Below are 17,372 nucleotides of genomic sequence, written 5' to 3' on the forward strand. Positions count from 1 at the left end.
TATTTTTTTATTTAATTTTTTTATTAATTAAAAAGTTCCAGTTTGCTCAGAAATTCATCTCACAATTAACATACACTGCCGGAACAAAGTATTGGCACAGCTAATTTTTCACTAAATTTTTAATCAGATTTTTTAGATTTTTTTGAGTATGCAGATTTGTAGCCCAATCAATTCTATTATAATAAAGTGCAAGTTTTAAGTAGCTAGGAATTACTGTTGATTTTTGGCAATTTTTTTTCACGCAGTCTCTTCCATACAAAATTTTTTTTTCGAAAATACTTTATATGGAAAAACTGCAATACACCTTCAACCAGGGACGTGAACCGGATGAAAAATTTGGTCTGTTCGGTAGAGCGGTTCGAACCGTTTTTGCACTTTTGGATTGGTTCGTCAAAGCGGTCTTTTTGGTCTTTGAACCGGGGTTTCGGTTCGGTTCAAAGGTTCGAAAAACAACACAATAACACGGAAGTTTAAGTGTCAAGTGTCAAGTGCAACAACGCGCAAGGTTAAGGGACAAGGGTCTGTCAAATGAGATGAGTTGCCTTTACATTTGATACTGTCACATGGTAAACAAACATGGTAGGTATTACCATGTTTAAAAAAAGGAAAAAAAGTTGGTACATTTATCCATTGAAAATTGGTTGAAACGAACCTTTAAACCTTTATGGAAAGTGGTTCGGTTTTCGGTTCGGATCAAACATTTGTGGAAAATTTCGGTTCGGTTAATGGTTCAGTTAATTAATAGAAAAAATCGGTATTCCGGTTCAAAACCGGTTTACGTCCCTGCCTTCAACAAAAAAAAATCCAAAAAATCAACGCGTTTTTTGACTAAATCCGAACTTGCATTTTTACTAGAATTTAATGGGCTGCAAAACTGCATACTCAAAAAAATTGTAAAAAACCTCCTTAAAAAGTTGAAAATTTTGACGAAAATTTGCTGAGTTTTCGCGAGTTTTGCACAAGGTTTAGAAATTATATTTTTATGTTTTTTGTTGTGGAATGAACCATATTTTTATACAAAATTGGCGGAAAAATATTAGAATAAAAGTTTTTGTATATATTGTGAAAAATTTGCTGTGCAAATACTTTGTTTTGGCAGTGTAACTATTAATCCGTTGTGGAGATGTGTCATCTTCGTCCATGGATTTTGGCGCCTTAATCTCTTGTAAAAAATGCCAAGAAATTATAAACTGATTTGTTTTATTACCATCTCAAGGAGGATACAAGAGATATGAAGGCATAAGATTTAGTTTTACTCACTTCTTTCTTTTCCTCGCCTCAAAAATATAAGTATCTCTGGCATATCTTAAGGCTTGTTATGGTTGTCTCCTTATATTGATCACATATTTTTTGGCGATATATTAACTACTTCAACTTTCTTTCGGTTTAAATACTTTCATTACATTATTACAGCGGATCTAGCAACAATCATCACGAAAGAGTAGTTGTTTCCAAAAACAATTTTTTTCCTATCCATTAAGGGTAAATCAAAAAGACCGTTAGGAATCCCAAATAACTCTGCTTTAAACAAGAGTAGATGAGAGAATTTTAGTTAAATGTTTTACTGAATCAAGTCGGTGGCCAGAAGTGGTTCTGTAGTTAAGTTTAACTAATGATTTTGCTATACTCTAAAATAAATAATTTAACCGTTCTAAGGCTTTTATCATTCTTAATTATTAAAATAAGAACATAGTTTATTCAAGTACGTCTTCGAGAATAATCAAATTTTCTCTCAACGTTGGTGTATTATTTAGCCAGTATCTTTGTTAATTGATTCACAAACAATAAAAAAAAAATTTTTGTAAGTTAATGTCATTTTGTAAGGGTTAATCAAATGATTTCTTAGAGGTGTCAGTAAGTTCTTGTCGAATGGTAAGTAAGTAGTACACACCACTAATCGCTCAGCTACAGCGGCAGCGAAAAACAATTTTACAATATTCCATGCTTCAACAGGGTAATGCCCCAAATACTCATCAAAAATCATAAAGGAATAATTGATTAGATAAATATTCAGACAAAGAGCATACTCAACTTAAAAATATTTCGTATTTCTCTAGAACAAATTTTTTAGACAAGTGAGCAACAAATAAATACCAAAAACATTTATTTGATTTGTTTTATCACTTAGGAGTGCAGGAATTACGTATAAAAGTTCACTCTTGCTCTATAGTGTACTTATGTTTATATGTATGCACTTGTCATTTGAGTTAAGTTTTTACCAAAACGAATAGTAGTAATTAAAGTTTGGCGTGACTCAGAGTTATACTTGTAGCAAAGTTTTTCATTTATTTTATCGATAAAAGTGAAGAACTAATAATTTGAACTTCACTGCAACATGAATTCCTTCGAAAATACCCACCATGCAAAACATTAAAAATAGGCAAACAATCGTCAATGGCAACAAATTGGTGACTCGCCGATTTATAGCCGTAGTGAGAAATCCCAAACTGATGAACTTCGTGTCAACAGGATTCTTCAAAAACACCTAATTTATGCCCAAAACAGGGTTGAAAAAATAAGAAGCTCCATAGCGTTTACAAATTATAAGTTTGTATTAAAAAAATTGTTGCAAGAAATTAGTATTCAAATATCGCCTGTAGCAATAATAAAACGACACATTCAGGTAATAAGAAAACGACTCGCCCAGGCGAGTTGCCTGCGGCGGACGTTTTAGGGCGACTGGTAATAAGAAATCGATACGATGGCGATATTGCCGGTAATAAATTTGTTGCTGAGTTTTCTTATTTCCGGCAACAAAAAATGTCTGGTGGGTATATTTAAATATTTTTATACACACACGCCCACATACAAACATATGAACTTTTTCTGTGCACAATTACCTACACAACGTAAATGCTTGTAAGTATGTTTGATGAATTCACAGCTGAGTTAGTTTTAATTGAGCCATATCAATAAGTCAAGCCAATTTAATTGAACTGCTGCTCATACAACCCCTTTTTGTTGCTGCACGATTTCTTAGTTTTTTTCGCTTCGTTTGTCTAAGCATTTGCTTGTATGCGGTTTAATTTAGATATAAGACTATAAATAAATATAAACAAAACTTTTATGATATTTATATATAAATTTATTTATTTTTTTTCCTACTTAGTTTTTTACCCACCTAATTTTTAGTTAATTTAATGTTTAATTCTCATCTCTCTTCCCTTTCTCTTTCTTTTTGTCGATTTTTTTTCCCATACTCTCTTTTCCAGACACCGACAATGACAAGTTGTCCGGTCTACCACAATCGACGACTGGTTCACTAAGCTCAATCATCACGACGTCCATAGCATCCTCAGAACCAGATCCTGGCACGGGTGGTGGTCGTGGTCGTGGAAGTAGTGGTGGCGGTGGCGGCGGTGGCGGTGGTGCAGGCGGTGGTGGCAGCAGCATCGGTGCATTAGACGCGAGCAGTATCGCCGGTGTGCCTGGTAGCAGTGATGAGAAATTGGCGCTAAATCGACCGGGCATTAAACAGGAGAAATGGTCCTCAATACTGTTGCAGGTGTCGATACCGTTCTTTTTGGCTGGCGTTGGTACAATCGGTGCGGGCATTATACTCGGGCGTGTAGAGGTGAGTTGCATTTTACAATAAAATGTAGGCGTTTCGTTATTATTAGAAAGTAGGGCTGTGCGATTAATTGATTACTCAAAATTTTAATTAATCATAAAGTAAATAACTCAATTATTCGATTAATTGGAAATTATGATTACTCAAAAGTTCAGTTACTCGAGTAATCAAGATTTTTGATTAACCAAAAACAAAAATATTTGAGTAATTTGCTTTATGATTAATCAACATTTCGAGTAAAATGAGTAATCAACATTTCAACTCTCTACATATGTATAAAGTAGCTAAAGTTCCTTGACACTTTGAAAACAACGTTTCTGTTTTCAAAAATTAAAACAAAAAATTTTTTTCATATACAGAATGTAAAAAAGAAAATAAGCATTTTCCAAAGCAAACTCTTTTAACGAGCAAAATTATTTTTTTTGAGTAATCATATTTCAAGTAACTCGATTAATTATCGTTTTGAGTAATCAAAATCTTGATTACTCGAGTAATTGATTAACCGAATAATTGATTAACCAACTTGCTCGAGTAATCGAATAATCGCACAGCCCTATTAGAAAGTCAAAAATAAAAACTAAAATTTTCATACGTTGCATGTGAAATGGTTAAATGCCACTTTAATTGCGTGTGCCATGTGCGAAAATGAATTTGTGACGCGATATGTGGCGAAATGAGTTAATTGTACTTTTTTTTTAAGTTATGTATCCGACTATTACTTATCACTTTTTATTATTTTTACTTGTTCACATATGTATGTATGTATGTACGAGTACCCCATACATAGTACGTACGTTCGGGTATGTTAAAATTTTCAAATTAATTGCGCACTTATTTGGTATAATAACATACTACATACAACTTAGAGTTTGAAGAGAATGCAATTAAAAATACGATAAGAACATTATAATCACTAGATTCCTTAATACACAATTAAGTAATAGATGAATGAGCATGCAATTATGGATACAAAAAAAAAACACTTTTGAAAGAAACCAAAAGTCTAACTTCGATGATCTTTTCGATGATTTTTTCGATGACTTTAATCTGGTAGATTCATTTACATTAGGTTTTATACATGCATACGTTTTTACTTGGGAATATTTGGGGTAAAGAATTCTTCGTCAGAAAGTAAAAATACAACTTTATTCATGCAAGTTATCTATGCTGCAAGGATCCATGCTTCGTCATTCGGATTATGGCTGAAAATCGTAAAACACACCTTTTAAATGGTCACATCGCGCGGATAGATATTTCTTAAACAAAAAATTCATGTAAAATATCATGTAGCCACTCACTCAGCCACCTTACACACTTTCCTCGTCCGATCGTCCAATATCACTCAATGAATTTTATGGGCGCTTTCTGGGGGGACATCCTCTTTAGGGCGATCTAAACGTTCACAGTGACTGGTACGACCACAACGGAACTCAGTAAACCACTTTTTAACCATTGAAATTGTTGAGGCAGAATCTCCATAGTATTTATCACGCCTTTCCTTGGTTTCGGTAATGGTTTTTTAACGCAAAAAATAATGCTAAATCAGCACACGAAATTCACTTTATAAAAAAAAATCAAGAGGTTGTCTGCTTTAAAATAAATAAAATTAATTATAGCACTCCTTACACTTCTTTCGTAGTTTAGTGTCATGAAGGTTTCACTTGTACCGCGTGTGAACTGCAAACTTGTTTTTTTCGCTCCATTCGTATTGGCCACTCTTCAATTCTGCAAGATGTGACCTGTATGGCATACCTTGAGGTTTACACACTTTCAGATGCACTTCAGCGTGATCTTCTTCTGGTTTTATTAACCGCATCCTTTTAGAGCTTTTAGGCCTTGCGTCCTTCCTCAGTAAGCTCATCAGATGTTCGGCGTTTAAGCGCAGGCTATTCCGGCTTCCTCCACAAGTTATTCCCCTATAAGCTGAGAAAGACATACATAAATACCACTTGTTATTGATAATTAAAGGTGAAATATCTATAACTAACGAAATTATTATAAATTAAGTGCAATCGCGGTAATTAAAATGAAAATAAAAAGTCCAGCAACAGAATCAAAGAGCACATTTTCAAACAGCTGTGAGTGAAGTTTAAGCTAAAAGCAGATGCATTATTATACATACATATGTATGTAAATATTATGTATGTATGTATATATGTATGTAATAACTTGTGTTCTTACACATATTCGTGCATACATAATGCAAACACAGTTAGTCGGCATGTTATCTCTTGTCGTGTTTGAGCTTCATTTAATGACTAGCCATAAGCGCATAAAATTCATACTTATCCTAAGTCAACAAAAAAAAAAAAACAAAAAAAAATTACAATAAAACAAACTCTCGACACGCTGATTTGTTATGTATGTATATCAATTTTATTTTTTTCTCCTACTTTAATGGCACAACAGATTGCGCTATTGTCTGAGATTGCGACAACACATCATATTAAACGTACACAAGTATGTTAATATAAATTTGCTTATTGACATTTTCATAGCAGCTTGTTAAATAAGCTATATAAATACTACATACACGCTTTTACGAAAGTTAGCATTTTAGCGGAAAGTTCCACGAAAATTTTGTCGCATTTGATGATAAAGAGGAGAAAATTAATTAAGTATACAAGTGTATATTACTTAAATGATTTATTTATCGAATTCCCACGAATTTTACTTAACAATACTTGTTTTTTAATTTTGAGCAAACATTTAAATTGTCACTTGTATTAGTAAACAATTCAAAGAAGTCCGCTTTGTATCGCATACATATTTCATTTATATCTATTGTCGCACATCTCTTCACATCCATTAGCTTTACTTAGCTGTATTAAAAGGGTGCCAAATTTCACAATTTTTTTTTTTTTCTGAGTCTTTCACAATAGCCTTTCTGCTTAAATTATTTTAGATACTCTTCTTTTATATTTTGCCTTTAATAAATTCTAAGCGCAGTGTCAATGTTAAAAATTTAGTTATAGTAAATAATATATACATATACATATATGTACAGAGTAAGGCGTCTATTTTGAGGTACACCGCCTCGTTTTAATGCTCGTAACACCACAATCTGATTGTTTAGTATTGCATAACCTTTATTTAGATACTAAAAATATATATGTATTACATTTACATGTGTATGCATACATGTATGTACATATATTTAATTGTATAACGGTCTGCCATTGATCAAGCATCCTCTGATTACCGTCGGATCGGAGGTTCAACATATTTGCCAATAAAATGTTACTCATACGCCCAGTACAACATAAAATTACGAAGCGCTCTGATTCCTTTTCTCTGGTGAACTGGTGAAGAACTTTATATGTATGTCAATAGCCCTGTTTGATGTTACCTTGAACCAGTAAATTAATCAAGTTTTTAATTGACGTACAAAAGACCCATGCAATCAGATTTTTTATGGCTAGCAATTTTTGATTGCCAACAATGGCAAAAACAATTGCTAATACATAGCGTTCTTTGCGATATCTCTTCACTTCTTCAATCATATTTTTCATACTGCGAGATATTTGATCAAGCGGATTCCGCTATATAGAGCCATATATGTAAGTCCATATAAATATATACAGATAAAGACAAATGGAAGCAAGAAATAAATATCTCCCAATCGATAGGTCGATTGCATAGCAGAATATTAACGATGTCTCAACTATTTTCCTTAAAAAATATTAAATTTTTTGTAGTGAATATAGACATGTCTGATAGATAAGTATATCCTATGTTTCTTAATGTTAAAATTATGTTTTCACCGTTTTTTTTTCCAAAGTTTTCGGGCGATTTTTTGAAATCGTATTTTTCGAATATCGAGTAAATCAAAATTTTTTTATCGCATAGCCGGAGTCGAATAAAACGGCTTTATTGACAAATATCCCATTGAAAGTTATGTCAAAAAGATGATTTTATTTTTAGGGTCGACTTTGTTTTGACTATATCTATGGGCTAATATATTTTAAAAGTTTTTATTTAGTTTGACTTGTGTGTAATCAAATCTTGCAAACAATTTTTAACCACTTGAACTTGAAACTTCCAACATGGCTCACAGCCCGATGACAATGCAATATGAAAGATGAATTATACCCGCTAGGTGACGCATGTGTCGAGATATTTGAAAAAAACCCCAATTTTATGGTCCAATATGGTTCATTATTTATTACCTATGTACATGAAAAGGAATAACTTCATAAAAAATGTGGGTGATAGGTGGCGCAGGAGTTTAGATGTTTGGAAAACATGTACTTACGGTCCCATTTGTTTCATATTTAGAACCTATAAAGCTTAAATAGAAAGAAATAACTAAAAACAGTTTAGCCATCGAAGGGCGTGGTCGATTTTTCTTTTTATTAACCACTTCAAGTAAAAGCTTGTCATAAAAAAAATATATGTCAATCATATTTAAACTGAAAAACAAATTTTAAGATCATTATCATGACTTCTGACTTAGTTTTATTTAATTTTTGGCGTTCATTTCTAACCAACTGTAAGTACTATCAAAGCACGAAAAATTAAAAACAAATTACCGGTCTAACCAGTTTTTTTTTTTGTAATTAAAAATGGTGAACCGGTTTCTTTCAAATTGCCTTTTCCAACAATTCGAAACCACGTTTTGGGAAAAGTCGAATAATCGAACACCCTAGTCTTATAATTTATAATGCTTTGCAATAATTGTAATACCCATACGATCTTTCCGCTTCTTTCCTATTTTAAGCTTGGTTAAACGCGTGCGAATGTCACGTCCGTTACCTAGGATATACCCATATGTACATATGTATTTGTGTATGCGCATAATCGATACTTAAACAAAAACTAGTTGTCACTAGAGAAATGTTTTCGTCTTAGATCATCGATAAGCTCATGAGCCCACGTGAGTGTTTCTTATGGTCAGCCATTTTAAGTAGTGCTAGGCAATGTCAAAAAGCACTTGTCAGCCTGATGTCATGATATCAAATGGCGTCTTTAACTGAAGTGGCTAAAAAGACAACTGATCACAAGAAATTGAGTGTGTTTTCCATTTTCGAGATTAAAAAATTATAAATAAACAAAAGTATTTTGTAGTATCTGCTATGATTAGATAAAATTACTGCTATTAACATGACAAACAAGGTTATTCTTAAAGAATTACTTATTCACAACTTTATTTTTATTTACTTGTTTTTTAAGTAACTAATGAAATTGCAATGTAAATAAATATGTAATTCAATTACACATGTCAAAATAGAATATAGTATATATACCTCAATTATAATGATTGTTCGCACCATACATATTTATTGGCTAATGATATGCAACTAAAGTGGCGTTTAAATTTGACAATTACGTGTTTTACATTTTGATTAATTTGCTTACAACATATACAAACATACATACATACATAAGTTGTTTGATTTTGTTGTACAATTTTTGTATTTCATATGCATCTCCTACATATGCATATATAATTTTAATTCTTTATTCCACTCACATTCTTTGCATAGAAATGGCGTGTCTTCAAAGAGATCACCGAACTATTCATTCTCGTGCCGGCATTGCTTGGCCTCAAGGGCAATCTCGATATGTGCCTCGCATCACGTCTATCGACACAGGTCAATTTGGGCAATATGACCACGCGTAAGGAAGTCATCAAAATGATTGTCGGCAATATTGCATTGGTGCAAGTNTGGGTACTATCTCCTTAATTCAAAAATATAAAAGAAACTTTCGGAAAACTGTCATATTATCGTTACAAGAGATTGCCGATTACAATGGGCGACAGTCAAGAAATCAATATATTCGCGAAACAGTGGGCCAAATATCGTAAAACTGCGTGTTTAATTTTCTCTTTGACGTAATTGAAATTTAAAAATACGATATCTTCAAAAAATTATTTAAAAAATTCAGTGCAATGTAGAAAAACCGTATTGGTATCAAATTAAAGAGAAAATACTGTAGAACTAGAGAAAAATTATTCTTTTGGTGTATAACGACGAGTAAGTATTGAAAATGTCCTTTTAAAATTTCATCCTAATATACACTCGACCACATCATTGAATTTCATCCTTCTAACTTTTCAAGGTTAAAAATAAAATTAATTTAATTAATTTCGATACATATTGGTTCTTGTGAACCTAAAAATTTAAATACTTTTAAATTCTATAGAATTTTCTTGAATCATTTGCTACCCATATTTTTAATCTGCATTGTTCTTTAAAAAAAAATCCTAACGTCAGAGAGAAAAACTAAGAACGCAGTGTTACTATTTGTATTTGGTGCACAGTTTCGTGAGTATATAGATTGCTACGTGTGTTTCGAAATTTTTTGTTTTCGTCGCACGGTGTTATAATTTGCCTCTTTAATTTTACAAAACAACTAACGTCAAACGTTAGGTAAGATAAATAGGATGAGCTCAGCAAAAATTCAAGAAATATCTCCAACAAATATTGAAAAAATGCTCGTACTTTTTTGTACGAGTTTTACGTAATTTTCATACAAGTGAAAAAAAGTTAATCGCTTTAAAATATTAAAACGTCATGTAAACATCGAATTTGAATAAATTGAATGCGTAATTGCCCAAATTTTATGTTTATTTTAAAAACTTTAGCCACTTTTAACATAATTTTGAACACTCTCTCTAACATTTTGGCCGGATATTTGCACAGAATATTTTCCAGGCAGAAGAAGCCCATTGTTCACTTGTAAGTACACAATAGGTTCGTCCAAAAGCGCATGTGAAACAAGTAAATTCCAAATTTTATTGCTCTGCCATCCTAGGATTATTTCTATATCGAAAAAATTTACCCCTGTTTTTTTATTTCGAAATCAAAAAAATATTTACAAGGTCGCTCAGAGCGCACAAAGTTTTATATGGGAAAATGCAACTTTCATGGAATTCTTAAATATCAATATGCTCTGATCGGAAAACTCTACGTCTCTTCAGAAGGATAATACCCAGTTGTTGATTTTACCACTTTTTTTTATCGCTAACGATTTTTATGGGTCCCCCATTTCAGTTCTTTTTTTTGGGGGGTTTTGGGGACCCACACAAAATAGTTAATATTTGTTTTATTTACCACTAATATGTTTTATTTTTTTCTTTTACAGAAACTCACTTATGGATCACATTTGTTATAGTCGCTTGTTATTTAGTGCTTTTACCTATGTGGGTAGCTATTGTGCTCAAAAATAAATATACGCGGTCGGTACTGAAGAGTGGCTGGGTGCCGGTACTCTCGGCGCTATGTATTAGTGGGTAAGTAAAAATAGTATACGTAATTTGTATACCGTAGGAGCCGAAATATTAAAACTTACACAAGCTACGAGATCTTAGAAAATTAAATTTAGCTTTTGCTCCCAGCTATAATTTTGATCGCAATTTTTTACCAGATTTCTGAAGTTCTATGCTAGTCGGTCAATAGCTTTTGTTTATGAACGTTTGTCTTAATTTTGTTTGTAATTGACAAGCTACAATTATTAATGTCAATATGAAGTCACATGTATGCACTAATTTTGCGCATAAGATAAGATACAAATTTAAATTAACTCTAAATACTAATAAAGACTAGTAAAAACATGAGATTTTTCTAAAAGATAACCAGTCCATTCAATAACTTTTCGAGTAAGTACTTGCAGCGAGAGCGTAAAAGTAAAATAGGGAGTAAAATTGAGCGGAAGAGAAAATTATTAGAAAAAGTTATTTAACACAAAACTAGTAAAAACTTGCCATTTTGACACTTTCTGGCAGTTAATTTTTTGGCGCGCAATTTTCTTTTTTATTGGAAATATTTCTCATTGTCATAAAATTAAAAAAATATATACGTTGGATTTAAATTTTTCTTTTTGACTCTTGCAAATTTCTGCTAGTAAAATTTTTACTTGCAAGAATTTGCAGCTCTATCAGATTGTTGCGCTCTCGAATTCGCTCTCTTTTGAAAATTTGTTGTGTTATTGAGTGCATTTCTAGTTAAAACTTGCAAGTACTCGTAACCATTCGTAACAACTTTTTGATATTGGATCTTATATTTTCGCTCCATCACTTCTACATTTGGTGCTTCCATTGTTTTCGTGGGCGCCCTTACTTTCGCTGTTCATCCACGAATGCCGAATCGAAGGATCTTTTCACTGAAACCAGCGAAATCGTAATGTTTTTAGGTGCGTTTCTAAAAAGAAAACACACTTAAATTTAAGATTTTTAAAAAGTGGAGTTAATCAATTTGGTCAGTGAGCGGCTCATTTAATCCAAAATTATCATGAAACTTATTTCTCGCATATTTTCCAAGCAACGTCTGAATTTATTTCCATGGACCAAAAATCGATCGATAACAATACTTATTTCACGTAAAAGTTATGTCCATGCAAGTTCTGTCGAAATCCTTATTCTTTTAGAGATTTTTTGCTATCAAAATTATCGATAGCAATTTTCAGAATGCCACTGCTGGGGCTGGATTTTTCACGTGTACACTGAAAATTGTTTACACTCTTCTTTTTAAGATTCAGGAAGCGTGAGAATGAGTTTTAGCTGTCAAAATTGTGCACACTTCTCTTGCGGAAAACTCACTGAAATTTATTCGGTGAGTTTTTGGTTGTGACTTTTGCACTCGGTGTACACCACATTTTCACACAGTTACAGAATCCAGCCCCTGGTAAAGCATTTAAAAGCTCCACAGCTTTCACCCAAATCCTTAACTCAAGATTTTTGCTAAAGTTGTATGAAAATTATAAGAGAAGACTTCCGAGCAACTCTATGACAAAAAGTTCAAAGAATAAAAACCAGTAACTGATCCAAATCAGCGAAGCAACGTTTACAAAATGTGAAAAGTAAATTAGCATCTCTGTCGTATCGCGGTCAGTTGCTCTAGAAAATATCAGCCATGATTTACAATTCCAGCTAGATATACATATATTTAGAGATTTTTAGCAAGAATATTTAACCAAAAAGCACAATTTAGATATTTATTCTAGTATTTTTTAATTAATAAAACGTGTCGTAAATTTGAGGTGAATTATCCAAAACGAATATGTAGGTATAAGTATGTGGTCATACATTATTATTTTTGGCATTATTTTTTTTTGTACTTGCGTCCAAATTTTTTAATGTTGACTACAAACGGGGCCACAGTTGAAGCAACATGTTGCATCAACTTTTCTCTCCTGCTCAATTTAGAGGTATCTATTGCGGCAAAACACCCTTTAAGCTCCCTTATTTTGAAATAACTAACAGCCAAATTCACAGAAAATAAAGAAGGCCTTAACTGCTTCATAAATCGAAAATTTCTATGAAAAAGTCTCTTTATAAAGCTCTTGAAATCTATTTTATTTTGCATGTATAACGCCTTATGTCAATAAAAGCAATACTTGCATCAAAAAATTTTGATTTTCAGGAGACGGTTGCGGCAATACGAATTTCAATGAGCAATAATGTTGCACACGAGGCAACGGTCAAAGCAATATGCTCTGCTTGTCTCAATAGTTGCCTCGTGTGCAGTCAACATAATGACTTTCAATCTTAAATTAAACAAGTAAGAAAGTCTAAGTTCGCGCGGAGCCGAACATTAAATACCTGGCGCAATTATTAGATACATATATGTGTGCCAGTTGACCGTCCGGATTACCGATCTCTTCTCATTTTAACTAAAATACGAATTGTCTGTTTAGTCTAGTAATTTAGAATAATAATATATATGTATATTTATTAGAATTGAATGTATAATTAATCGGAATGCATTTAATGACAATCACGGCTCGCAGAAGATGTTGACACGACGGACTCACACGAACGACTCTCTATTTTCTCGCTCGTCTCTTGCGTTGCCTCATACTCAGGGGTGCATATTTCAGGCAGGGCTGCCATGTGAGGTGACATGTGTTTCACCTTTCCGAAAACACCCGCTACATGGTAAGCAGGGGTGGTTTTACTCCTACATATTTTAAACATCTTCGATAGAATGTTCAGTTAGATATAATGAGATAAACCTATAATAGTCATTTGTGGGCAGTATCATGCCCATTTTCCTAAATTCCAAATAATGTTACTTCTTTTCAAGGTTGGTATCAATTTTGCGTAAATTAGCGTCCTTAAATTTTGAATTATAGAAGTTTCAAGCATTTCTGAAATTTACCGTTATATGAAAAGTGGCCGTAATTTTTGGCCGATTTCAATAATTTTCAGCGTGGCATGCACAATAATCATACCGAGTTTGGTACAAATTGGTAGAACGGTTACCGAGCTTAAGTAGGTACTAAAATATCGCAGTTTTCGTATTTCTGAAAACTACCGTTATATGGGAGGTAGGCGTGGTTATTGTCCGATTTTGCCCATTTTCAATATCGTCCGTCCTACGCCCGAAAGAAGTGCACGTACCAAGTTTCGTTAAGATATCTCAATTTTTACTCGAGTTATCGTATGCACAGACGGACGGACAGACAGTCACAGCTTAATCGATTCCTATTTTCATTCTGATCATTTATGTATGTATACATTTGTCTATATCTATCCCGGTTCGTTTTGCCTGTTACAAACAACCGTTATGTGAACAAAGCTATAATACCCTTGTGCACAAGTGCGCTGGGTATAAAAACCGCAAGTGAATATAAAAATATAAACATGACTCGAGTTGTTTTCAAACTAAGCTGCTATGTCATTAATGTAGCCATAAATTTAAAATAGAACTTTGCTCGAAACCACTTAAAATCATTTCGGAGCACGAAAAAGTTTGTGTTGACGAAAAAAAAAAACAAAGCAAAAAAGAAATAAGTTAACAAAACTTACGAGCTTAGTTAAATCAAAGCGCACAGCAGCAGTGCGCGCGAGTCACGAAAGCAGCCACTCGCTTATATATATACACGACATTTGGAAGTTTTTATCCAGACGTCCAATCGACATGTTTGAGATATCGTTGGAAAGGTCTTGCAGAGTGTGTCCAGAAAATGTTATCGCCTGAAAACTAAAAATCGGGCTGCTGAAAATATAGATTTCGAGCATTTTCTCAAAAACTGGTCAGTCAATTTTATTCTAGGTATCCTCAAGTCTAGCCCAAAACCCTAGCTTTAATTTTGTATATAGCTTATGCCTGGGAAAACTCTTATTGTGGAGATATTTCGATTCAAATTTAAAAAAAAAGTCGCTCCGAATAAATAAAACTATTTTGCGTCAGTTTCCAGGGCAGTTAAAAAAAATGCGTATAATTTTCGTCACGAAATTGATATCATAAATTTTGTGTTTCTAGTTCAGCTTTCGTCACTCGAAATATTTACCTCAAACAGGTGTTTTATTTGATTAAATTGACGTCATACAGCCATACTCATCTGCGAGTATTTATAAGCGTACTTAAAAGCAATTGCGCAGATGTCCAGCTTCATACTTATTTGGAGTAAAAAAATCAGATTCACAAAACAGATTTTTTTTTAACAATTTTATGCAAATGAAACACTTGAGCGCGTGAATTTGCAACTAATTGCTATACTAACGTGACGTATACGCAACATCTGCCAATCATTATGACACTCTTTTTAATTTAATAATTTCACATTTTGTTATATTTTTAGCCTCGGCGGTCTCGTGCTTGATGCTGCTGTGGAAATATTCGATGGCTTTGTTGTCTTTCAACCGATTATCAATGGTATTGGTGGTAATTTGGTATCGGTGCAAGCGAGTAAAATCTCAACCATGCTGCATCAGAGTTCCATTATTGGCATCATTCCGCCGCATACGAAAATCTTCGAGTGGCCATGGAAGGCGCTTTTCAAAGGAGGTGAGTTTTCTAAATGGAAAATAAAATAATGAGAATGTAAAGTACATATAAAGGAACTGGGAAAAAGTTTCAAAAGCCTCAAGAGCATCGAACGATAAAAAAAAAAAACTTTGGAGTTCGTGTTTAATAAGTTTCAAATAATGACAAAGATGCTTTTTAATAATCTTTATGTAAGACTTTGATTATGATTATAAGGTTAAAATTTTGATTTTAGAATTATAATTAAAATTATTATTATATTATGATTACAGTTATGATTATGGCTTACGATAGTTAGTTAGAGCTTGGGTATACATAACAAAAGACGCCGTTATCTTTTTTAAAGTGTGGTTAAATCATAGCTTAACTTTACTACAGAAAATTCTGTGTGATTTTCTGTTTAACTAACGATTTAACTATACTTTACCTTAGAGAGATAGTCCTTAACTCAGTGTGCCCCAGATACATTTGGCTTCCCTTATAAATTCCAGCGCTGCCTTGGTAGGCGAATTCTTTATAACAAAGAGTTTGACCATTTGAGCTTTCAAATGGATTAAGCCGGGCAGTAACGGAGAAAATGGTCTGAAGCTTCATCACCTTCAGGGCAGAGAAAAAACATGTAGCGTGTCAAAGCAATATCTACATAGAGAAATTTAGGTTTTCAATTTTGTATGGAAGCGTTTTGACTCAGGCTTTGCACCAACAATAAGGGTATTCCCTCAGCTCGAATGAAATTTAAGATATAATTAAAAATACCTAAAATTAGCAGGAACCCCAAGGCTATACAGTAAGTGGATGAAATTCATTCATTTTATTATTCGATCATATATTTTATTATAAAATTTTCGGCCCATCGGCAACACTGAAGTTTACGAGGTCTTTTACGTATCAAATTTGCCTCGTAATTTTAAGAGGTGCGCGTAAACTGAGCTCCATGCAAATTTCGACAGTTCTTTTACGAGGCTGGTAAACTTGCGAGGTTTATCAGGCCTTTACGTATTTAAGGGAATATCTCTAATATTTTTTTTTTTGGTTTTTAAAATTTGCCAAGTCCTTATTTTTAAATTGTTCAGGAGAGACGAAAAATCATTAAAATTATTTCAAAAATATTTGTTTTACAATTTCTCTTTCGTGTTTTGCCTGAACAATTCTCTCAGCGTAACCAGCTTTGATTATGATGTTGATGATGATTATGATTATAAGTATGATTGTGATTGCGGTTGTAATTATGATGATTATTTTTATTAAAAGCTTTTATTTAACGTACTCTGTATGTATGTATGTATGTATGTAAGTATACATATGTGTTAGAGACTTAAAACTTCACGATATATTTGGTAACTCAGTATTTATGGTCCGATATGGTTCATATTCAAAAAGTTTGCTTTAAAAATTTTTTTTTTCTTTTAAATTTTTTTTATCTATAATGATAACGATTATAATTACAATTATATATTCATTTATTTGTTTAGAAACCAATATATCTAATGCGATGTTTTCTCTCTCTCTATTTATCTTTTAGTTCCCTATGCTAAAACGGCGCGTATTCTCCTTGGCATGTCGATTCCCGGTAATGTTGTGTTCGTGTTTGTTGCCGATTACATACACATGTCAACAACGACGGTTACCTTTGCTTTCGTAGCGGCATTCCTCTTGGCGAGCTTAATACAGGTTAGTATATGTAAATATTAACATTTATGTATCGGTCCCCCAAACGAAATACAAAAGTTTATAGTACAACAAAAGGGGTGCCTAATAGGCCAAGGCCAAAAGCACAATGGTTTTTTCAACCAAGTTATGGTTTGATTCTTCATGGTTAATAAGCCGATTGTAAGAAACGTGACTCAACTTCAATATTTGAGAACAAATTCGTATGTATGGCAGTGACTGAACGTGCAGTGGTGATTGCTGTTATTTGTGGGCTTCCAGCTGGTTCTAGAGAACGATTGCCGTCAGCGCGACACATAATTTTTATACCCGAGCGCACTTGTGCACAAGGGTATTATAACTTTGTTCACATAACGGTTGTTTGTAACAGGCAAAACGAATCGAGATAGATATAGACAAATGTATACATAAATGATCAG

At 33.0% G+C, this 17,372-nt stretch overlaps 1 protein-coding gene across 1 annotated transcript in view; it reads left to right on the plus strand.

Annotated features, from left to right (window-relative positions):
- Positions 1-3,163: 3,163 nt before the first annotated feature.
- LOC108374378 (solute carrier family 41 member 1) overlaps positions 3,164-17,372 on the plus strand; it is a gene marked incomplete at its 5' end in the record, with an annotated part of 18,995 nt that continues 4,786 nt past the window's right edge. Inside the window, 6 exons of the mRNA XM_017630362.1 lie at positions 3,164-3,574; positions 9,058-9,243; positions 9,837-9,840; positions 10,661-10,808; positions 15,101-15,306; positions 16,808-16,956. Coding sequence (XP_017485851.1) covers positions 3,164-3,574; positions 9,058-9,243; positions 9,837-9,840; positions 10,661-10,808; positions 15,101-15,306; positions 16,808-16,956 — 1,104 coding nt within the window. The remainder of the gene's footprint in view (positions 3,575-9,057; positions 9,244-9,836; positions 9,841-10,660; positions 10,809-15,100; positions 15,307-16,807; positions 16,957-17,372) is intronic.

The sequence above is a fragment of the Rhagoletis zephyria genome, unplaced genomic scaffold (genome assembly GCF_001687245.7).
Source record: "Rhagoletis zephyria isolate East Lansing unplaced genomic scaffold, Rhagoletis_zephyria_1.1 Rzeph_scaffold_07665, whole genome shotgun sequence".
Lineage (NCBI taxonomy): Eukaryota > Metazoa > Arthropoda > Insecta > Diptera > Tephritidae > Rhagoletis > Rhagoletis zephyria.